The sequence below is a fragment of the Corythoichthys intestinalis genome, chromosome 12 (assembly GCF_030265065.1).
Source record: "Corythoichthys intestinalis isolate RoL2023-P3 chromosome 12, ASM3026506v1, whole genome shotgun sequence".
Lineage (NCBI taxonomy): Eukaryota > Metazoa > Chordata > Actinopteri > Syngnathiformes > Syngnathidae > Corythoichthys > Corythoichthys intestinalis.
The window spans coordinates 6,830,551-6,855,983 of record NC_080406.1 but is presented as its reverse complement, the minus strand read 5'-3'; the positions used below and the strand labels follow the sequence as shown (position 1 = coordinate 6,855,983).

General features: G+C 38.8%; 1 protein-coding gene across 7 annotated transcripts in view; it reads right to left on the bottom strand.

The window, feature by feature from the left end:
* The window catches only part of LOC130927374 (target of Nesh-SH3), a 72,416-nt gene extending 47,396 nt beyond the window's left edge, over positions 1 to 25,020 (bottom strand). For all 7 annotated transcript variants that reach the window (XM_057853159.1, XM_057853161.1, XM_057853162.1 and 4 more), the window contains exon 1: positions 24,790 to 25,020. In XM_057853159.1, coding sequence (XP_057709142.1) covers positions 24,790 to 24,898 — 109 coding nt within the window. In that variant the 5' untranslated portion in view covers positions 24,899 to 25,020. The remainder of the gene's footprint in view (positions 1 to 24,789) is intronic.
* Positions 25,021 to 25,433: the final 413 nt, after the last annotated feature.

Sequence of the window (25,433 nt, the reverse complement as noted above, 5' to 3'; positions counted from 1 at the left end):
CAAAAAAACAAAAAAAAAGCAATTGGATCGGGTAATATTGGGATCGGCAGATACTCAAACTAAAACGATCGGGATCGGATCGGGAGCAAAAAAACATGATCGGAACAACCCTAGTCAGAATGGTTGATTGAGGACTGACACTTGGCTCATGACTATGAGCATACCTATGCTTTAAATGATCAGATTTGACAAAAGAATAACCGTTTTTGTGGAAATGTTAGCGCGCCTTTCTCTCATCTCATTCAAAATCAACATTGACAACAAAGCAATTAGTGGATTTTTACGGTTTTTAAAGAGTATTAGAGTGACAGGAGCCTGTAGCTGCTTGAACCTCCGTCCTTTGTAGTCATGATTATTAACAATAAACTCTCCAAAGCACATGTCTTTGGCTTCGATCTCAGCAGCAAATGAAATAGTGGAACTTTGCATGCCGAATAACACTAGCGGCTGCCAGACCCCAACGAGACACTTGCAAAGGGGAAGCCCTGGATTTGAAAAATACCCTCTTAGCTTTTCCAGCCCTGTGTTCCCGATGAAAACCTCGATCAAAAGCATTTATTTTTGCTTCTCGCATCAATATTCCCCGAAAAAGCACATGAGACTGGCTTGAGAAGCCGGAAACATCTGGCCCTCAATTCAGTCTTGAATACAAACGAAGCCTGGCTCCAACTCGGGACACGTCCACACTTAGACCACTTGGCCCGCAAGTTGCTAGCGAACTGTTTAGACTTATCAATATTTCCCAAGTAGAGTGATTGGATCTAGATGATCTGATCATCGAGCCATCAATCAGCTAGGGTACTTACATTAAGTGCTATTAGCGCACTCTTCAGGCTTTGAAACCCCTACTGGTTGTTACCCAAATTGCTTCAAGATGTCATTTCACGGGTATCAGCGCAATTTTAGTTGCCAATCTTTCAGACTAAACAGTATTATATGCCATTGTTTGAATGTATCCTAATAGTTCAGGCTTTAGTATACATGATCATTGGCCTAAGAAGGAGCCCAGTTTGCCTCAGTGGAACATTTGCAGCTGTTGCATTCTACTGGAGAGTTCCTCAGGAAACACCTGCTTTTGCTAATGAATACAGAGTGGTATTCCTAAGAGAATAAATGAAAACAATATCAATGCCATTCTGTAAAGGCCTGCAATCATCTGTATAAAAGTTGTGTTATTCCAAAACAAAAGTACTGTAATTTTCAGACTATAAACCGCAACTTTTATCAGTCATTTTGAATCCTGCGGCTTATAGTCCAGTGTGGCTTATTTGTTGATTTATTTGGGTTAATATGTAACACTTTATTTGACAGCGGTGTCATAAAACTGTCATAAGACCATCATAATTATGACATGACACGATCTTGGGCATTAATGAATGCTCATGACAGTTGTCATTTTGTGTCATCTGGCAAACTATGTCCAGAACCCGCAACGATAAGTGAAAATCCGGGAAGTAGCGTCCCCCCCCCCAAAAGTTTTGTCTTTTTTGTGTGTGTTTAATGTATTAAATCAGATTTAGCATTGGAAAGATACATATAAGACATGTTTTTTGACATTTCCTCTAAATATTTATATATAAAAAAAAAAACGTGTGTGTGTGTGTGTGTGTATATATATATATGTATATATATTAGGGCTGTCAAAATTATCGCGTTAACGGGCGTTAATTAATTTTTTTAATTAATCACGTTAAAATATTTGACGCAATTAACGCAGATACCCTGGTCAGACAGATTTAAATGACAGTACAGTGAAACGCTCACTTGTTGTGTTTTATGGAGTTTTGCCGCCCTCTGCTGGCGCATGGGTGCGACTGATTTTATAGGCTTCAGCGCCCATGAGCATTGTGTAAGTAATTATTGACATCAGCAATGGCGGGCTACTAGTTTATTTTTTGATTGAAAATTTTACAAATTTTATTAAAAAAAAACATTAAGAGGGGTTTTAATATAAAATTTCTATAACTTGTACTAACATTTATCTTTTAAGAACTACAAGTCTTTCTATCCATGGATCGCTTTAACAGAATGTTAATAATGTTAATGCCATCTTGTTGATTTAATGTTATAATAAACAAATACAGACCTTATGTACCGTATGTTGAATGTATATATCCATCTTGTCTTATCTTTCCATTCCAACAATAATTTACAGAAAAATGTGGCATATTTTATAGATGGTTTGAATTGCAATTAATTGCGATTAATTACGATTAATTAATTTTTAAGCTGTAATTAACTCAATTAAAATTTTTAATTGTTTGACAGCCCTAATATATATATATGTATATATATGTATATATATATGTATATATATGTGTGTGTGTGTTATTGTCCCACATAATTATTTTTAAACAAGAATAACATAGAAAAATGCTTGTCTTTATTAAATGCTTCATTGAGTGAGTCCACTCAAATCTGTTCAAGCTGCTCACTTACACACAATGACTTGCCACAGCAACTGTTTAACAAGCTAAACAATGAGTGACGCATGCGACACTTTGAAGTAAGCGTCTCTGGCAAGATCAAACATTAAATGTCTGTCAATCATCTTTAACTTTAATGAGCAACTCAAGTGCACTGCCTGACCTACAAAGAGCAGCAGGAGGGAGAGTGAGACAATGAAGGATTGGGACAGCTCATCTGTATTTATTTATTCATTTTTTTAATTGGAAAAAAAAAAAAAAAATCTGCAATGGACTGAGGGTCCTGAGGGAGTAGGGAGGAATCACTGTATTGCTACTGTTACTGAACGAAATTTTTTTGGGTACTCTACCCACTTCTTTATGTTACCTTATATGTATGTATATATATATATATATACACACAGTGGGGAGAACAAGTATTGATACACTACCAATGGGAAAACCCATTGGAAGTGTATCAAATACCAATGGGAAAACCCATACTTGTTCTCCCCACTGTAAATACATATATATATATATATATATATATATATATATATATATAATCAACTGTTTTTTCCATTGCAGAACCTTTATTTCTCACTGTCAAAAAATATTTATTTAACCTTTTTCAATGGGGCCCTAATATCCGCCCGATGACATCTAGCTTGCATGCTTATTAGCGAGAAAAAGTCTGCTGACCTATATTTTTTCTTCTTCTTGCCCCATCAAATGATGCAACGCTAATCTCCACACTATCCCAGATGGCCATTTAGTGCACTCATTCTAACAAAAACAAACATGGTTTGTATTATGCGATGCTAATAAAGATGAGTCCCTTTCATTAAAATATTATGACTCCAGCAGTCTGGCTCCAAATGTTAAACCGGTTCATTTCCATTAACTGCATACGCCACTCATTCAAAATGCTATGAAGTCACCAATCAGCGGGTGACATTCTCCAATAAATAAAGGCACAAAATCTGATAAACACGGAATAATTGTCCTCTCCATCTTGTGTTTTGGTGAGTAAGAAAGAGGAGGTCACGCAGTTGGCTGGAAAAGCAGCAACACCCTCAAAGTGGATAGTGGAGTTTGGCTCCAAACTAAATGTTATCACCTAGTGATGCATGGTCCTCCGGGAAAGGGAGTCGCTTAATAATAGAGAAATAAACCAACACACTCTTGTCAGCTTTGACCACAAGTTTCCATGATAGCTTGTAACATTAACTTGCCAAAACATGCACAATGTGAAGTTTTGATCAAATTTTGTTGAACCCTTTCATGCAGGAATTCAGTTTTTTTTTTTTTTTTCTCTGAATTTTATTATATTACATTTACATAGGATAGGGGTCTCAAAATTGCGGTCCAAGGGCCAATTGTGGCCTACCGGACAATGTTTTGCAGCCCCCTTTTGACATTGAATTGTAGTATTAGTGTTGCCTACACGCATTTTGTGATGGGCAATAAATTAATGCTTATCATTTTAAACAGTTTAATCCATTTAAAAAAAAAGAAAAAAATTAAATTCATTTAAGTAGTTTTAATTAATTTAATTCATTCAAATAATAATAAATTCAATTCATTTAAATAGTAAAAAATAAATAATTTTTTTTAAAAAAAACTGCAAATTAAACAAAAGTAAATAATTCTAAATAAAATTCAGTTAATTAAAGAAAATAACATTTCAAGAAATAAATTAATGGGAATTTTAATAAATTGAAAAAAAAAAGAATGAAGACATACATTCAAATAAATGTAGCTGCTCTGGGAATTTCATTTTAATTTTCTGTTATTTTGTTCTCTAAATCTCTTATAAACTCAAACTTTTTTTTTTTTTTTTTTTTTACTTTTTGGCTGCCATTGACGGCAATAGACGTCCAATCAATTAAAACTGGAAGGGCCTGGAAAGGCTCACCGGGTATAACTGACACACACACAATCATTTCACGAAGAAATTCACTTGGCAAATTTTCACTCACAACTCAATAATGTTCCTGTGTACACAGTACCGGAACATATTTCCTTCACACCCTTCTCACCTTTTTAACCCTTGACCCATTTTCATGTCTGTTAACAACTTCACATTTAGCGAGGACAGAACATGTCATATTAATAAAGTAATGACTGGAGACAAAATGGCGCCGACGTTGTAAAGTCGAAATCGCATAAATCAAGTTCGTCATAACCCAGGGACTACCCACAGGCTGAGTTTGACTTTTGGGGCGGGGGTGGGGGTAGGGGGGGGGGACAACATGTTGATGACCCAAAAACGCAGCGTCAGCAATAAAATTAACTTACAAGAATATTTATAATAATTAGTTGAAAATGAGCGTTTTTTTGTTTCCCATCATTCTTGAGAGGAATTCTAAATCAGGCTGTTTAGGCAATACTTTTCGCCAAGATCGTCAACCATTGAATATGGTACGCCCGCTGGTGTCGTGCCAATGTAGTTACCCCAGTCAAAAATTGTATCCCCTGGGCAGAGCCATATGGAGGTAGTTTTGTGTCTTTATTATTCAATCAAAATAAAGTTGCTTCAATAAAAAAAAGTTGCTTCAATCAAAATATAAATTTTCAATTAAAAAAAAGTCGCTTCATTAAAAAAAAAAAACCGTGTTTAAATGCAAGCATAAATTTGAAACTCAAAAAAATGCATGTGAAAGCCATTTTTCTTTGATTGAATTTTTTTTTTTTTGGATTGAAGCAACTTTTGATTGAAGTAATGTTGATGTGTGTTTGGGCCACATTTTGGCTAGGACATTTTTGTCTTTATTATTCAGTCAAAAATTAGGTTGCTTCAAAAAGTATATATTTTCAAAAAGAAAAATCACTTCAATCAAAAAAAAAAAAAGAAAAATATCAATCATAGAAAAAATATTTGAGATTGAAAATTTTGTATTTGAACACGTAATTTTTCATTGCAAAAGTTTTCTTTGATTTGAAGCAATCCTTTTTGTGTTTGGGCCATATTATGGGTTGGACATTTGTGTCTAAATCATTCAATCCCCCAAAAAGTGGCTTCAATCAAAAAAAAAAAAAACCCCAAAAAAAAAAAACAACAACAAAAAACATTTTCAATCAAAGAAAAAAAAAACTTTAAAAATAAAATTGCCTTCCACTAATTTTTTTTTTTTTTTTTTTAATTATATGCTAAGCAAATGACCGACTAAGGTGCTAGTCATGATGATCTGTTCGAAAAATAAATTTGACCCATTATGATTTTTTTGTTTTGTTTTGTTTTGTTCATTTCATTCATTTTTGTTGCAGTTTTATTGCTTTACAACTTTTATATATATAGGAAAGTCAATTTCATGCAATGACACTTTTAGGCCACCAGCTGCAATTCAACGAGAAAACTTGGCAACAAACGATCACCACAGATTATGTATAGTCATTTTATGTCTGGTAAGATGCATTTAATGTATATTTAGAGGGTTTTGGGCTGACAACCACAATTAAGATCATTGCGAGGCTAATCGCCAACAACATACAGTTTCAAATTCAAGATGCTTATTTCTTCCACAATCATTATTTTTTGAATAATATTTAGCTGGTAACAAGTGAAAGAAGCTGGCCTCGCCTACGGATCATCAGTTAAACGGGTGTCCAAACTTTTTGCAAAGGAGGCCAGATTTGGTGTGGTAAAAATTAAAGATGCACCGATACCGATACTAGTATCGGCAGGGGGTGCCGATCCGGCCCGAAATGGTGGTATCGGTATCGGCGAGTACCAACAAAGACGGCGCCGATACAATTTACCGGTCCATTATTATAACATTTGACCGCAGCCTTTTTTTTTTCCTCCTGGCGCTCACTACACTCTGTCTCCGTGTTGTGTGATGACACGTGAACACCAAGCAGCTATCGCTATTGGCCTGCTCCAGACCAATGAGAACGGGCCAATAGCCACTCCTGACAAATGACAAGGCCGCTTGGCGACGCCGACATAGCGGCGGTCGGGAAATATTTCAAAATAGAAATCCCGTCAATTAAAATCAATGGCTGCATGCAAGATTTGCGGCCTGAAAGTTTCGAGATGTGGAGTTAAATCGGCCAGTTTCAATACCTCGAACCTGATAAAACATGTGAAGACGAAACGTGAACGAACACAACGAGTTTGAGCCTGCAAGAGCAGGACTGCTATCCAGAGGAAGGGCGCTGGACAGGTGCAACAATCTCTGGTCAGTTCACTACGTCTACTTTACTTTTATTGTCTTTTACTGAAAGAAATGCTGCAGTAATTTGGGAACCGTTTCCAAAGTAGGGTTGCCACCTTTCAGAAATAGAAATAAGGGACTCTCCCCTCCCGAAAAAAAGGAGGCTAGTAGAGAGACGGGATGCTGTGGTCAATTATTACTACTTATAATTGTTAGCGTCCGCAAATGCGGAAACAAAGTTGGAACTCGAAGCAGACAACAAGCGGGGGATACGTACAAGGGTTTAATGATTGCAAACAAAAAAATAACACGCGATCGCGGGATAGTAGAAATAACAAAAGGAGTCCGTGACAGCAGGTCGACGGAGCTCAATACTACAAACTCGAAGGTTAACTAAGACGATAGGCAGCGAGCCAAAAAGTCAAAATACAAATACTCAAATACCTGCACAGGGTAGAGGTTACAAACGAGTGCAGCACACTAACAGAAAAAACCCAATGCAGGGGCGTAACAAGCAAATGTAGCGAGACTATAGTGCGAGATGTCAAATGGCGATCAGCAAAGCAAATATCTCGGCAGCCTTCTCTGAGCTCACCCATGCTTAAATGCTGCGTTGATGAGCCTGCATTGGATTCAGGTGCGACGTCAGGAATGCCCCACTAACAGCCCAGCAACAAAACACAATCTAACCAGCAGCAGAATGTGACAATAATTTCATGAAAGTTGCACTGTTTGGCATTTGAGAGGTTTAAAAAAGTTTACTCAGTTCATTCAGAGTTTATTATTATGAACTTATTTTTACTTTCTTACTGTTGGGCTAGTATTATACTTTGTACAAATCCTTTTCCTATTTTGCAAAGGTTAGCAACAGCCTGACAAAGCCTTGATAGCAATGATTTCACATCCAATTATGTAGCTCTTTGGGGGTGAAAAAAGAAAAAAAAAAAAGTTGTATATATATATATATATATATATATAAACGGGGTGGTATCGGTATGGTATCAGTATCGGCCGATACTGCACAGCCAGGTATCGGTATCGGGGCCAAAAAATGGTATCGGTGCAACACTACTAAAAATCTGGGGGGCTACCTTGGCTGATTTACGTAGAATATATTTAAACAAATTTTAGCAAGCCCTTTTGTGTGTCACATTTGCTTTATTATTTTTTTTTTTTAATTCATAATTTCAGCAATCTCGCCTTTGTGGCGTTCTCTTTCGACACTCGGGCTCTTGCGAAATACTGCTGCTGTGAAATTAAACTAGCTTCAAGTTGCTTTCATTTCTCGCTGCGTATCTTCCCTGTAATGTTGTCGTACATGTCAGCGTGTCTTGTTTGGTAATATCGCGTCACATCGAACTCTTTGAAAACAGCGACTGTCTCTTTGCAAATGAAGCAGACACAGTTGTTGCGTATTTTATTGAAGAAATAGTCCAATATCCACCTATCCTTGAAGCGTCGGCCATCGCAGTCAACTTTTTTTTTTATTGATTGTCGCCATTTTAGAAAATTGGAAGTAAAGGGTCACACGGGGTAATGTTGCTTAGAATGCTGCTCTTAAGGTTTTTCAAAGTTTCGTGAGAATAGGCTGAGTTTCTGTGGACAACATAGTTGTAGATATCAGGGTAGCAGATGTCAGGCAGAGACGGCGAAGACAGAGGGTCGAAAAATATCGATTTAGGCATCAAATATGGATCTGGCGAATGGATCGACCGAAGCTTTTCCACATAACGCCTTTTATGCAACACATCCAATGAGTTTACAGCGTCTGAAAGCACCGGGGCTTCCATGAATTGCACTATAAATTGCACGATAAATTGAGACCATTGAGAATACGGACACACAATGACGGACAATATGGCGGCACAATACAGCGACACGTCATTGTGTGACGTTGGTGAGTGGGGTCTATACCTGTACTCAATCTTAATCGATGAATGGATTGTGGTAACTTAACCAGTCTGCACGAAACCGCGCCGCATGACGCAATCCCGTGCCACACGGCGCGTCCAGCATGGCAGCAGAGCGTGCTAACCGCTAGGCTAAAAGCGCCAGCTAGCCACTCTACCACCACCCACAACAAACCTGCGTAAACCCATTACAGTAAAACCTTGAAGTACTCGCATAATCCCTAAAACTGTAGTTTGCGGCTTTCCATGCCGATTTATTCCCCCATTACCAAAACTACCAATTAGCATCAATGAGTTAGCATGGCTTTAAATCCTTTTGTAATAAATGATTCTCCGCTGATTTAATCATCATAAATACGAGACAGCTGTAACACAGATTGTTGTGTTCTAAAACAAAAAATGTCTTTGTCTTCGTCGGTGTGGTCGCACAACAACACATCTGCTCTCATCTCCAATCTAAACCAGAGTATATAAACTTTATACTTCTGCGGTATACTGCCCAACAAACTAGATCCCCTCACATGCGCGAACGTTTAAATCAATTAAACCAAGCGAAGTCGGTAAATCCCCCCTTCGGCTCCTTGAAACACACACGAGGTGATGTCAAGCTCGAGTCCTAGAAGATAGAAGAGCCGAAACAGATGTTTTATGGCCAAATCCATTTAGGGCAATGAAGTGTGAAAAACTCTCCGAACTCTGTGCCAACAGTGACACCGACATTTGAAAATAATTTAGATAGCGAGGCAATGACAGTTCCAGTGACCTATATTAGGTAAAATGGGACCAAGGGAATATCGTTTATAAATCATGCGGGGTCTATTGTGGAACAATCCCCAGTCCAGCAGGAGATACTCATGCCAGGGATCGGACTCCCCAAATTTTTCTTGGCGACTACCATGCTGTTTTCACACGATAAATGGATTTGGGTATATTTTTAACAGCGCCACAGCTGCTTTTCTTCCCTCTTGCGGCGTCAATCTATCCCATTCTTCTTCTTCCATCCAGTATGTGGAAGTGGCTATCATTCCATCATCTTGACACCATGGGATTCCGAGTTCATCCGACAACTCTTCCTCTCTTCACCGTCTTCATTTTCCATCTCTGTAATTTATATGTGGTTTTGTTCTCAATGCTATCTCCAAGACATTTATTGTCTAAATGTGGGTCAGTCGTGAATCATTTTTAGTTGTGATATCAAACAGGTTGATGTCATGGATTGTTTTCTAGGATACAATTTTGGTTTTTCTTTTCCAGTTATTTGATTTGGGTTTCTTGGAAATTGGATGCAAGATTTGAATATACAGGGAACTTTTGTTGGTGTTGGGGATATGTTCCTGACTCATCAACAATACGAAAAAATGCATTACACAGCGCATATTACCCTAATTTTCGCACTATAAGGGGCACCTGACTATAAGCCGCCCCCCACCAAATTTGGCACAAAAACGGCATTTGTTCATAGATAAGCCGCACTGGAATATAAGCCGCAGCTGTCCTGTAGTATGTATGTATGTATGTATGTATGTCATTAAGTATTTATTATGGGATATTTACATGAAAAGGATATTAACCAGTAATACTTTATTTGACATCGGCGTCACACCAATTACTTTGAACCAATTGGCTGCAAAGCTTCATTGCTTCAAGAAGCTTAATTTGGCCATCACTGTCAAACAGTCAACCTCTGCTGCCACCTGCTGTCAACACTGTTGTTGTCCAACATGCCTCCGAGCATGCATTGCAGCACTACAGATGTAAATGACAATCAAAATTCATGTCCTGTGCTAATAATTTCTTCAGTTACTGTTCCAGTTGTTTCATTAATTGCTAGTTATGGTATTTGGTAACACTTTATTACACAGTAGTGACATAAGACTGTCATAATTATGACATAACACTGTCATGAGCATTTATGAATGCTTATAACAGATGTCATTTAGTGGTATTTGGCAAATTATCTCACTTCTAAATGGATGTAGAAGATCCAAGCTGGACATAAAAGGAGTTATTGACATAATTTGCCGGATGTCACTTCACAACATAAGCATTCAGTAATGCCCATGATACTGTCATAAGTATGAATGACGGTCCTATGACAATGTTATGACGCTTTGTAATAAATTGTTACCGATTAACCCAAATAAATCTTGAAGGAAAAAAGTAGCGGCTTATAGTCCGAAAATTACGGTAATAGGGTTTGTATTTATTTTTATTCACCCCTTGAAACTAGGGGTGTGATAATTCAGGTAGTCCCGGGTTACGAACGGGTTCCGTTCCTATACTAGCGACGTAACCCGAATTTTTACATAAGTCAGAATTTACCCTTTAAGTACTAAATTCCCCCTACATCTCAAAATAACCATCCAAAAACATGCACAGTATTACACTGCTGACCAAAAGTATTGGCACCCCTGCAATTCTGTCAGATAATGCTCCATTTCTCCCATAAAACGATTGCACTTACAAATGCTTTGGTAGTAATATCTTCATTTATTTTGCTTGCAATTAAAAAACACAAAAGAGAATTTAAAAAAATAGATCATTATCATTTTACACAAAACTCCAAAAATAGGCCAGACAAAAGTATTGGCAGCCTCATACTTGGTAGCACAACCTTTAGATAAAATAACTGCGAACAACCTCTTCCGGTATCCATCAATGAGTTCTTTATAATGCTCTGCTGGAATTTTAGACCATTCTTCTTTGGCAAACTGCTCCAGGTCTCTGAGATTTGAAGGGTGCCTTCTCCAAACTGCCATTTTCAGATCCTTCCACAGGTGTTCTATGGGATTCAGGTCTGGACTCATTGCTGGCCACTTTAGAAGTCTCCAGTGCTTTCTATCAAACAATTTTCTAGTGCTTTTTGAAGTGTGTTTTGGGTCATTGTCCTGCTGGAAGACCCATGACCTCTGAGGGAGACCCAGCTTTCTAACACTGGGCCCTACATGATGCTGCAAAATTTGTTGATAGTCTTCAGACTTCATTATGGCATGCACGCGGTCAAGCAGTCCAGTGCCAGAGGCAACAAAGCAACCCCAAAACATCAGGGAACCTCCGCCATGTTTGACTGTGGGGACAGTGTTCTTTTCTTTGAAGGCCTCGTTTTTCTTCCTGTAAATTCTATGTTGATGCCTTTTTCCCAAAAAGCTCTACTTTTGTCTCATCTGACCAGAGAACATTCTTCCAAAACGTTTTTGGCTTTCTCGGGTACGTTTTGGCAAACTCCAGCCTGGCTTTTATATGTCTCTGGGTCAGAAGTGGGGTTTTCCTGGGTACCCTGCCATAGAGTCCCTTTTCATTCAGACGCTGATGGATCGTAAGGGTTGACACTGCTGTACCCTCGGACTGCAGGACATCTTGAATTTGTTTGGATTTTAATCGAGGTTCTTTATCCACCATCCGCACAATCTTTCGTTGAAATCGAGCACAAAATCTTAGGTGTAGTAATTGATGATTTAATAACATGGAAGGCACATGTAAGCCATCTGCAAAATAAGCTAGCCAGAAGCATTTCTAATCTCTTTAGAGCCTAAAATATGCTAGATTTGAAGGCCCTCCAAACACTTTACAGTGCATTGATTTTGCCCTATCTCAACTATTGTGCAGAAATTTGGGGGCACACTTACAAAGCACACCTTCATCTTCTGCTGATCCTTCAAAAAAAAGCAATCCGGATCATCCACAAAGCGCCGTATAGAGCACACGCAAATGAACTCTACATCAAATCCAAGTTTTTACAATTTTATGATTTGATATACTTCAAAACTGTTCAGATGATGTACAAGGCCCATACAAATTGTCTTCCGCAAAAACTTACAAATTCGCTTCCAAGAGAGGGAATTGACTTATGATTTGAGAGGGAACAATGTGTTTACTGATGCTCAAGTTAGAACCACCTTAAAATCTTTTTCGAATACCAACTTAGGCGCTCGCCTGTGGAGTGCTCTTGACCCTGCACTAACCAACATAAGGTCCCTAGCAGCTTTTAAAAGAAAATATAAGGACAGTATTCTTAGTCGCTTCCGTGATTGACCTCCAAGTTTTGTAAATCAACCGATGGATAGTCAAACAAAGGTGTTCTGCCAGACACACAGACACCACACAGTGTTCCCATAACAAAAGTGAAGGAACTTTAGGGGCTAAAGATAATGGTAATCATAACATGGCCTAATAAACAGTTCTGTCGCAAAGACAAAACATTCGAGTGCTGACATACGTGAATGTTGTCCACCTTGATTAAATCCGCAACAATTGTGTACAATGGAGTTACTAAACTGATCTATGGACAACGGACAGGTTTTTCCTACATCGAGCCCACGTCCGGCCAACACTCACGTGGGGATTTTACGGAGGATGGCTAGGGGAAATGGAGGCCCTTATGTTTGACCGCGCCAGATCGAGGATGTGGAAGATGTTTTCTTCCCTTGGCTATTCCTCCTTTAACAAATCAGACAATCTTGCCCTAATCAATGTGCAAACAGTTGATTGACAGCTTTACCCATGTGTTATGTCGAATTAATAACTTTCGGGGAGAAAAAAAATCCCTGTACATGTACCACAATGTGGAATGTCTACTCTATTATGTAATGATGTGAGTCCTTGGTCTAAAGGGGATGGGACTAGATAAGCTCTGGCTTCTCCCGTCAGCCCTTGTCTTTTCTTCGGTTTTCTTCGGGTTAATTATATCACAATGCTATCGGGTCCGATCACGTCATTTTCAAAGTATCGGAATCGGCAAAAAAATATCGGACATGCCTTTTTAAATTTTTTTTTTTTTTTTTTTAATTAAATCGTTTGCTAATTACAATATTTACCGCAATTAACGCATGCACTGCACGACCCACTCACGCATTGTCGCGTTCAATCTATAATGGCGCCGTTTTACCCATATAGTATATAGAGCTAAAAGGCTGCGTAAAATGAGTAGAGTGGATTATGGCAGCCTCTGGAGCCTTTTTTTAAATGGTTAAAGCCTTACAATCCCGCTCCCAACGATTAGAATAATCGTGGGAAGCAATATGGGGAAGAAAGGTAGTAGTTGATCTCTTTCTTAACACCCTATGTTATTTCCCAACACAGAGAAGATATATCAATTGGTACCATGACGCACAGTCATGGTTGCACTTCCCATCATGCATTTGGGCAGAAGTTAAATGGCTACAGTATCGTTTACTGAAAGCTCAACAAATACACTAGAGGGCAATATTTAGTCACAATATAAAGTCACATTTATCCTTTAAGAATTACAAGTCTTTCTATCCGTGGATCCCTCTCACAGAAAGAATGTTAATAATGTAAATGCCATCTTGAGGATTCATTGTCATAATAAACAAATACAGTACTTATGTACTGTATGTTGAATGTATATATTCGTCCGAGTTTTATTCATTTTTTTCTTAATGCATTGCCAAAATGTATATGATCGGGAAAAATGATCGGGAATGATTGGAATTGAATCGGGAGCAAAAAAAAAAAAAAAAGCAATCGGATCGGGAAATATCGGGATCGGCAGATACTCAAACTGAAACGATCGGATCGGGAGCAAAAAAACATGATCGGAACAACCCTACTTGTAACTCTCAATGATACCGATGATGATGATGACAATAAACAATAAACCTTAAATCTCTCGTCAATTTTTCTTTTCCGTCCACATCTAGGGAGGTTAGCCAGAGTGCCGTGGGCTTTACACTATTTGATGACACTGCGCACGGTAGACACAGGAACATTCAGGTCTTTGGAGATGGACTTCTAGCCTTGAGATTGCCCATGCTTCCTCACAATTTTGCTTCTCAAGTCGTCAGACAGTTCTTTGGTCTTCTGTATTTTCTCCATACTCAATGTGGTACACACAAGGACACAGGACAGAGGTTGAGTCGACTTTAATCCACTCTAACTGGCTGCAAGTGTTATTTAGTTATTGCCACCACCTGTTATGTGCCACAGGTAAGTAACAGTTGTTGTTAATCACACAAATTAGAGAAGCATCACATGATTTTTCAAACGGTGCCAATACTTTTTTCCGGCGCCTTTTTTGAGTTTTGTGTAAAATGACAATGATTTTTTTCTCTATTTTCTTTTTTGGTTTTCATTGCAAGGAAAATTAATGAACATATTACTACCAAAGCATTTGTAATTGCATTCATTTTCGGGAAGGAATTGAGCATTATCTGACAGAATTGCATGGGTGCCAATACTTATGGCCAGCAATGTATATTATATACAGTGGGGAGAACAAGTATTTGATACACTGCCGATTTTGCTGGTTTTCCCACTTGCAAGCCATGTAGTGGTCTGTAATGTGTATCATAAGTTCTCTTCAACTGTGAGGGACGGAATCTAATACAAAAATCCAGAAAATCACATTGTATAATTTTTAAATAATACATTTGTATTTAACTGCACGAAATAAGTATTTGATACATTACCAACTAGTAAATATTTCGGCTCTTAGTTCTTTTTTAAGAACCCCTCCTGTTCTCCACTCATTACCGGAAGTAACTGCACCTGTTTGAACTTGTTACCTGTATAAAAGACACCTGTTCACATGCTCAAACAAACAAACTCCAACCTCTCCACAATGGCCAAGACCAAAGGGCTGTGTAAGGACATCGGGGATAAAATAATAGACCTGCACAAGGCTGGGATGGGCTACAGGAAAATAAGCAAGCAGCTTGGTGAGAAGGTAACAACTGTTGGAGCGATTATTAGAAAATGGAAGAAGTTCAAATTGACGGTCAATCTGCCTCGTTCTGGGGCTCCATGCAAGATCTCACCCAGCGGGGCATCACTGATCATGAGGAAGGTGAGGGATCAGCCCAAAACTACACGGCAGGACCTGGTCAATGACCTGAAGAGAGCTGGAACCACAGTCTCGAAGAAAACCATCGGAAACACATTACGCCGTCATGGATTAAAATCGTACAGCGCACGCAAGGTCCCGCTGCTGAATCCAGTGCATGTCCAGACATGTCTGAAGTTTGCCACTGACCATCTGGTTGATCCAGAGGAGCAATGGGAGAAGGTCATGTGGTCGGATGAGACCAAAATTGAACTTTTTGGTCTAAACTTGGCTCATCTTGTTTGGAAGAAAAAGAAGGATGAGTACAACCCCAAGAACACCATCCCAACCGTGAAACATGGAGGAGGAAACATCATTTTTGGGGGCTACTTCTCTGCCAAGGGTACAGGACGACTGCATCCGTATTGAGGAGAGGATGGATGGAGCTACAGTGCCTTGCAAAAGTATTCGGCCCCCTTGAATCTTGCAACCTTTCGCCACATTTCAGGCTTCAAACATAAAGATATGAAATTTAATTTTTTTGTCAAGAATCAACAACAAGTGGGACACAATCGTGAAGTGGAACAACATTTATTGGAAATTTAAACTTTTTTAACAAATAAAAAACTGAAAAGTGGGGCGTGCAATATTATTCGGCCCCTTGACTTTCAGTGCAGCAAACTCAATCCAGAAGTTCAGTGAGGATCTCTGAATGATCCAATGTTTTCCTAAATGACCGATGATGATAAATAGAATCCACCTGTGTGTAATCAAGTCTCCGTATAAATGCACCTGCTCTGTGATAGTCTCAGGGTTCTGTTTAAAGTGCAGAGAGCATTATGAAAACCAAGGAACACACCAGGCAGGTCCGAGATACTGTTGTGGAGAAGTTTAAAGCTGGATTTGGATACAAAAAGATTTCCCAAGCCTTAAACATCTCAAGGAGCACTGTGCAAGCCATCATATCGAAATGGAAGGAGCATCAGACCACTGCAAATCTACCAACACCCGGCCGTCCTTCCAAACTTTCTTCTCAAACAAGGAGAAAACTGATCAGAGATGCAGCCAAGAGGCCCATGATCACTCTGGATGAACTGCAGAGATCTACAGCTGAGGTGGGAGAGTCTGTCCATAGGACAACAATCAGTCGTACACTGCACAAATCTGGCCTTTAAGGAAGAGTGGCAAGAAGAAAGCCATTTCTCAAAGATATCCATAAAAAGTCTCGTTTAAAGTTTGCCACAAGCCACCTGGGAGACACACCAAACATGTGGAAGAAGGTGCTCTGGTCAGATGAAACCAAAATTGAACTTTTTGGCCACAATGCAAAACGATATGTTTGGCGTAAAAGCAACACAGCTCATCACCCTGAACACACCATCCCCACTGTCAAACATGGTGGTGGCAGCATCATGGTTTGGGCCTGCTTTTCTTCAGCAGGGACAGGGAAGATGGTTAAAATTGACGGGAAGATGGATGCAGCCAAATACAGGAACATTCTGGAAGAAAACCTGTTGGTATCTGCACAAGACCTGAGACTGGGACGGAGATTTATCTTCCAACAGGACAATGATCCAAAACATAAAGCCAAATCTACAATGGAATGGTTCAAAAATAAACGTATCCAGGTGTTAGAATGGCCAAGTCAAAGTCCAGACCTGAATCCAATCGAGAATCTGTGGAAAGAGCTGAAGACTGCTGTTCACAAACACTCTCCATCCAACCTCACTGAGCTCGAGTTGTTTTGCAAGGAAGAATGGGCAAGAATGTCAGTCTCTCGATGTGCAAAACTGATAGAAACATACCCCAAGCGACTTGCAGCTGTAATTGGAGCAAAAGGTGGCGCTACAAAGTATTAACGCAAGGGGGCCGAATAATATTGCACGCCCCACTTTTCAGTTTTTTATTTGTTAAAAAAGTTTAAATTATCCAATAAATTTTGTTCCACTTCACGATTGTGTCCCACTTGTTGATTCTTGACAAAAAATTAAAATTGTATATCTTTATGTTTGAAGCCTGAAATGTGGCGAAAGGTTGCAAGGTTCAAAGGGGCCGAATACTTTTGCAAGGCACTGTATGTATCGCCAGATCTTGGCTGACAACCTCCTTCCTTCAGTGAGAGCCCTGAAGATGGGTCATGGCTGGGTCTTCCAGCATGACAACGACCCAAAGCACACAGCCATGGCAACTAAAGAGTGGCTCCGTAAGAAGCATCTTAAGGTCCTGGAGTGGCCTAGCCAGTCACCAGATCTGAACCCGATAGAAAATCTATGGAGGGAGCTGAAAGTCCGTGTTGCCCGGCAGCCGCCCCGAAACCTGAAGGCTCTGGAGAAGATCTGCATGGAGGAGTGGGCCAAAATCCCTGCTGCAGTGTGTGCAAACCTTGTCAAGGACTACAGGAAACATTTGGTATCTGTAATAGCAAACAAAGGTTTTTGTACCAAATATTAACTTCGATTTTTGTGATGTATCAAATACTAATTTCATGCAATTAAATGCAAATTTATTATTTAAAAATCATACAACGTGATTTTCTGTTTTTTTGTATTAGATTCCGTCCCTCACAGTTGGAGAGAATTTCTGATACAAATTACAGACCTCTACATGCTTTGCAAGTGGGAAAACCAGCAAAATCGGCAGTGTATCAAATACTTTGTTCTACCCACTGTATTATATAAATAAATGATCAGTCTTTGTTAGCTGTTTGCGAAGTTTTGTGATTGTACGCTTCGTTAACTTACCTCTTGTGTAACTCCTGCAGGCTAAGCCCCCCCTGTACTTAATATCTAGTGACTCCCCTGTTCCCACCAGAAATTAATAGATTTAATAACTCAAAACCCGCAAATGAATTTCCAAATAATAAATACACTATCACTACCCTTCCACTTTTCACCATTGCCTCTGTCATCTAACAAGATAATAAATACAAACGTGCAAGAGTGCTTTCTTGCATTTTTTTTTTTCTTCATTTAGTCACGTTTTCTTGGGTATAAAGCATGAGCAGACCTTCAACAGATGTTGATGGTTTGCGTTGCTTCAAAAATTGGCAAAGTCTGCTGTAACATAAGTCGCTCCCATCTGGTCAATGGACCGAACCTGAACATTTTGACAAGTCATTCCTGTCTATCTTGAAGGACCACTGTACGGATCAACTACCAGGTTCGTTCCAATACATATTTTTTGTCTGAGTTAAGAATAAAAAATAAACACTTCATTGCATAATGCGTTTGACTCTTAAAATCAAGCGTTGGAGCCAAGAAAAACTCAAACCCGCTGAGAAGAAATAGAAAAACAAGGGCAAAGCTGCACACCGTGACTGGCCTGCAAGCCAACTCCTGCCAGCAGCGTTAACCAAAGTAGAAGCTGGATTGCTGGCTGCTCACGTCTAATCATTTTTTACAAGCGTCAAAGAGGCTTGAACATATAAACACTGCACAATTCTGAACGCCGTGCATATGGCAGAGGGTTTGAGTTCCTGCAATGTGAGACAGGAAAATATTCTGTTTACCAAAACTGCCAATCAGTGGCTCAATTATCGAATCTATGGGTCACGACGTACTCTACTTACGCGATTTTAACTGTACGATGCCTGAGTCTCGTCCGCCATTTTGTCTCCAGTCATTTGTTTTTTTGTTTTGGTTTTTTTTTAGTCGCATAAACATTAGCTTACTGTACATTACAGTATCTTATTTTCAATTTACCTTATTAATATGACGTGTTCTCTCCTCACTAAATGTTAACTTGTTCAGCTATACAGAAAGCAAACAAGGCCATTGTGCTTTTTGAAGCTTTTTACTTCCTTCACATTTGACAATTTGTAAAGTTATAGACCCTACTCATCTACGTCACAAAATGACGTGTCGCTGTATGCGGCCGCCATATTGTCCGTCATTTTTTAGGCCTATTCGCAATGGTTTCAATTAGTCGTGCTACTGCCTTTTAGTGGTAAATGAGGGGCAGCATTTAGTGTGTAAGCTGCTTCATATGCTGGTCGCAGTACTGCTGTCCAATTAGATCTGTGCGGGCCAGACGTTATTGATTTTATGACAGAGGCTGAGGGAAATTTGACCAAGGGCCGCATTTGGCCCCCGGGCTGGACTTTGGACATGTCTGCTCTAGTCTGATCAATATGAAATTTAGTAGATTAAATTAGCCTAATTTGCCTAACAAAAGTCAGCTATCTTAAATCAGTGGTCCCCAATCACAGGGCCTGCGACCGTGAAAAATAGTAAATTTATGAGTAACCGCATTCTGGCATCTGCATCTTGACACACCAATCTGCCAGTCTATTCTATAGGTACAATGATAAAACTGGATAGGACGGCGTCATTTAAATCGTTTGGAGCTAGCATATAGCATCCCACCCTATCTCCAACCTATCCAACTCCGGACCTCGAGAGCCCCTATCCAGCTTGTTTTCCATTTCTCCCTCCTTTAACACACCTGAATCAAATGATCAGCTCATCAGCAAGCTCTGCAGGAGCCTGATAACGATCCTGATTATTTGAGTCAGGTGTTTTGGAAGAGGGAGACATGGAAACAAGCTGGATAGGTGATCTGGAGGACCGAAGTTGAATACCCCTAGTATAGTGAGTTTCATTTTCCTTGCACTTAACATTTGTTTTTAGCTCTGTTGAGTTTTTTTATATTTGATGTATTTTTCTGACACAGATAGTCGGTCCATGAAAAAAAAAAAGTCCACATCACACCAGTCCGTGGTGCAAAAAAGGTTGGGGACCACTGACTTAAATGCTACAAATGCTAACGTATTTACAATTCCCATAGCAAAATCGCTCACACGTAAATCCACAAACTGTAGCTGTAAACTTAATTACAAATGCATACACAAACATATATTAGCTGAAACAACTTACAGCCTTATGTGAGCCAAACCAGAGCGCAGCTATCCTTTATCCATGTCAGACGTCTGAGTGTTTCTTAGCCCTACAAGGCTACCGTGCATCCAGACCCAACACTGCCACCAGAGGGCAGTGTATCCTCCATCATTAAACAAAATACAATACTTTTTAGATAGGGTTTTTGAGATTTACTTAAAGAGTTAATTCCGACTTATGCAGAAATTCGTGTTACGTCACCAGTGTAGGGTCGGAACTCATTCGTAACCTCTTTTCAGATGAATAAACGCATGTAATGAGCTCAGGTTTTTTTCAAACTTACAAAACAGAGACAAAATGAATGTCATATTTGTCTACGTTAATCTTTTCATACGCTGATTACCGTAATTTTCGGACTATAAGTCACACCTGAGTATAAGCCGCACCAGCCAAAGAATGCAAAATAAAAAGGAAAAAAACATAATTCGCGTTTGGAGGTCAGTTTTTTATTTGATCAAAAACCAAGAACAACCTCTGTTAATGTAACATATTTACATATTTATATTTAAGATAACTGGCTAAGTGGAAAGAAAAACATATATAGGTCGCAGACCCAGTCAAACTATGAAAAAAGTGCGACTTATAGTCCCGAAAATACTTCTTTTTTTTTTCCCTCCCTATCAGTTCTGTTCTCATTGGTTCGGGGAAATGTGCCAGTTTTGGGGGAAAAAATGTTTCAGACTATAAGTCGACCTGAGTTTATGTCGCACCAGCCAAAGAATGCAAAATGAAAAGGAAAAAAAACATATATAATTCGTGTTTTTGAAGGTCAGATTTTTTATCAAAAACCAAGAACAGCCTCTGTTAATGTCACATATTTACAGTTTTTCTCATAACTATGGCCTTAAATAACACAAGATAACTGGCTAAATGCAGAGAAAAACATAAGTCGCAGACCCAGTCAAATTATGAAAAAAAAGTGCGCCTTATAGTCCAGAAAATACATTTTTTGTCTCCCCATCAGTTGTGTTCTCATTGGTACGGGGATATGTGCCTGATTTTAAAAAAAAAAAAAAAAAATTTTTTTTGAGGTAAGCCTGACAAGTGAGGACAGGCCTCTTCATGGATGACAGTCATTGGCATTAGTCAAGAGCATATCAGAGGACCTTAAGAACTTTCAAATTTTTCAGTTTCATGAGAAAAGTGATGATGCCTAAGCATTTAAATGGATTTAATCTAATGTCTATATATATTTTTTTCACTAGAGTTGTCCAATAATTGCATTTTAACCGATATTTTCCAAATCCCAAAATCCGATACTGATATCAAACCGATATATGCGGTCGTAGATTTAACATATTATGGCTAATTGTGTTGTGATGCCCCACTGGATGCTTTAATAATCATAATGCTCAGATAGCAAATCCCAAGCATCTTAGTTTGGAGACATTTAATGGTCAATAAATATAACTTATGTGCTAAGTTGTGACCAGCCCTTGTACAAAGGCAGAAGGCTTCTATATTCACCTTGAAAGCAGCATGCATATTGATATTGATCGATATTATCCAATATCATTTTAAAATGCTTTTAGCAGGCCGATAATATCGGACAACTCTATTTTGGTACTTGTCCTGTTTCTGCTGGCTTTGGGGGGAAGGCGGGAGATACTCAACAATTTTACAATTCAACATTGTATTAGGTCAGGGGTGTCCAAACTGTTTTCTACAAAGGGATCAGAATCAGGTTAAAAAAAAAAAAAAAAAAAAAAATGAAAATTATTGCATTAACGGGCGGTAATTAATTTTTTAAATTAATCAAGTTAAAATATTTGACGCAAGTAACGCGGCTCAAACAGACTAAAATGACAGTACATTGTAATGTCCGCTTGTTACTTGTTTTTTGGTGTTTGGCGCCCTCTGCTGGCGTTTGGGTCCAACTGATTTTATGGGTTAGTACCATGAGTGAGCGTGTGTGTAATTATTGACATCAACAATGGCGAGCTACTAGTTTATTTTTTGACAAAATTTTACAGATTTTAATAAAACGAAAACATTGAGGGGTTTTAATATAAAATTTCTATAACTTGTACTAATATTTATCTTTTAAGAACTACAAGTCTTTCTATCCATGGATCGCTTTAAGAGAATGTTAATAATGTTAATGCCATCTTGTTGATTTATTGTTATAATAAACAAATACAGTACTTATGTACCGTATGTTGAATGTATATATCCGTCTTGTGTCTTATCTTTCCATTCCAACAATAATTTACAGAAAAATATGGCATATTTTAAAGATGGTTTGAATTGCGATTAATTACGATTAATTAATTTTTAAGCTGTAATTAACTCGATTAAAAATTTTAATCGTTTGACCGCCCTAATATATATATATATATGCAATTAATCGCAATTCAAACCATCTATAAAATATGCCATATTTTTCTGTAAATTATATATCCTGTAAAATAATTTGTTGGAATGGAAAGATAAGACACAAGATGCATATATACATTCAACATTTCACTCTACTGTCATTTAAATCTGTCTATGCTGTCCTCACTCCGAAGCGTCTACTTTTTCCAAAGCTAGACAGCTAGTGAACGACGCCTTAATAATCAGACTTCTTCCTTTTTCATCTGATTTATTAATAAAATGGCCTCAAACCACTGTCCTCTTTAGACCGTAGTGAAACTACAAAAAAAAGTACACAAGCATTGCATTAGCAACAACGTTAGCTTAGCACGCTATACAGGGTCACTAAACATAAACAAAAAGCGTCTAATACAAAAAATATAACATTTCACTTACTAACATAATATGTACATTTTTTACAACATCCATACTTACGGACAAATCTTGTCCAAGGATCATATAAGCACAACATTACAACGTAGGCGTCAGCCCGAGACGTCGTGCAGCCATAATGAACTGGCAAGAAAGCAATAAACCATGTCGCAAAGCGACCACAAGAGTTCGCTGTTAGACAGCACCAAAAACCTTGCTGTAAAACTTACCAAAAGGCAGAATACTGTCTGAGCAGGACATGTGCGTTAATTGCGTCAAATATTTTAATGTGATTATTTTAAAAAATTAATTACCGCGCGTTAACGCGATAATTTTGACAGCCCTAATATATATATATATATATATATATATATATATATATATATATATATATATATATATATATATATATATATATATATATATATATACATAATTGGTTCCCAGAAAGTGTGTGTAAGGCGAAAAGTTCGTCTTCCGAACATTTATTTCCCATAAGAAACCATTAAAATGAGAATAATCCGTTCCCAGGTCCCCATAAAACATAATTTTCTACTAAATAAGCCTTAAAACTACACAAAAATATACCTTATTTTATGTATAATAAATGTGCTATTGTATTATAACTAAAGAAATAAACTGTATTGTAGAATAAAGTCGTTTTATTTACCTTTGTGATGATAGTTGATGGCTTGATGGAATGGAGTGGGAGGAGGAGGGAGGGAGGGAGTTACTGTTTGGAAGGAGAGTGTTACCGGCAAAGTGCGCAGTTAGCGTAGACTCCAGCGCTGTGTCCCACACATGCTTTTGGTTTTTAATAAAAGTGCCCACAAAAAGCCATCCGACGCCTCTGGGTGTTTGTATGCACGCCGCCACCTTTCTGGAGAGGAAATCGGGCGAACCGAAGACAAGCGACGACAACGAGCCAACGTGACTCGCCGGTCCACTTCTCACTACGGTGGGAAGCTGAAAGCATCGCCAATTACCAGTCGAGGGCGAATTGGTAACACGAGTCACCTTCCATAATGACTGTAGGTAACTCTTTTTCGGTCCCATCATAGCAAAAGTACACTCAATATGGTCCAAAATGTCTATCACACACAAACCACGTCCGCACTCAACGAAAGGGAGGGGACGAACTGGGACGCCGTGAGCGTGCGTCAGCTTCTCGTGGCGCTGTTCGACCGCGTGGTTTGGTTCGTCCGCCGAAAACTAGTTCGTCAGCAGAGACTATATGCTCGCGAATTTAATGTTCTTGAGGCGAAAAGTTCGTGAGCTTAAGCGTTCGTGAGCTGAGGTATCACCGTATATATATATATATGTAGGAATCAATGAGGAATCTCAACAGCAGATTAGAATACATTCATACAGGAGGACACCATTTAAAGAATTCCATCATTATTTATTAAATGCTATGTTTTAAGGTTTCAATTACTAGAAATTAAATATTTTTCTTCCATCACGTTTTATTGGATTTTTAAAATGTTTTTTTTTAGGTCAGTTACACTACCGAGTCTTTGCAGAAAAGTGAGACAATGTCCTGCAACAACATAAAAAAAAATCCCAATTAAAATACCTGACTTTATCACATTCGATTATTTTTTTTGTATGTTTATTTATTGAAAAAATACAACAAGATAGTGAAATTCTAGTTTCCTACATGTTTCAACATGTCAGGTTTTGACCTCTGAGCTAATGGAGAGCCACTGTTTAATTGATTAGCTTTATCAAGTGTTAAAGATGAGAAGTGCAACTGATTGGAAGCTATGTGGGCCTTATTCAAATGTATTTTCATAGTTTGCTGCGGGCCAATTACAACCGGGCAGTGGGCCACATTCGGTCCACGAGCCACAGTTTGGATATTTCTGTATTAGGTGGACAAACATATATAATAACATAGGCATTCCCTACCTCTGCTCCTGCGTGGCGTGGAGGGACCCGACAAAACTATTCCCGCGATGAGGACCACAAAGAAGACAACCAGAAAGAAGGGCATGCGTTGCTGCTGCATCCTTGTCATGACTGGCGAGCTCTTTGTCTGTGAAATCTGCGTGCGCTGTTTTCTCAAAGTTCAGGTGAGGCACTCAAGTAGATTAGTAGGTGCAGATAACCGGTTGCTTCTCTAAGAAAGAAGTGCAGGACTTGTGCAGCACACTTGACTGCAGGTCTGGATGCTGCTGCACCTTCTATACCTCCCTGCTGGAGGGGAGGGGTCAGAGAGAGCCAAACACACTGGCGTTTTCTCCAAAAGGAGCTTTCGCCAAACTTCCCTCCCTCTTCCATTTTTTCAATTTCCCTCCCTGCTTAGTCTGGTTGGTCCACACCAATTCTGCTTTCCATCTGCAGTAGACACAAGTCATTGTTTTCATTCTCCCTCCCTACTGCTTCTCTCTGGGAGTGCCTGTCACACAGTAACGGTCACATTTTGAACGTCTAAATTACCAATGCAATCGTCTACTTTTGAATTTGTACGAAAAATGCATTTGAAAATGGCATGAGTGGTTACGGAAAGATGCTCGTAAGGTCAATCTCAACCCGAACTCATTATTCGGAGC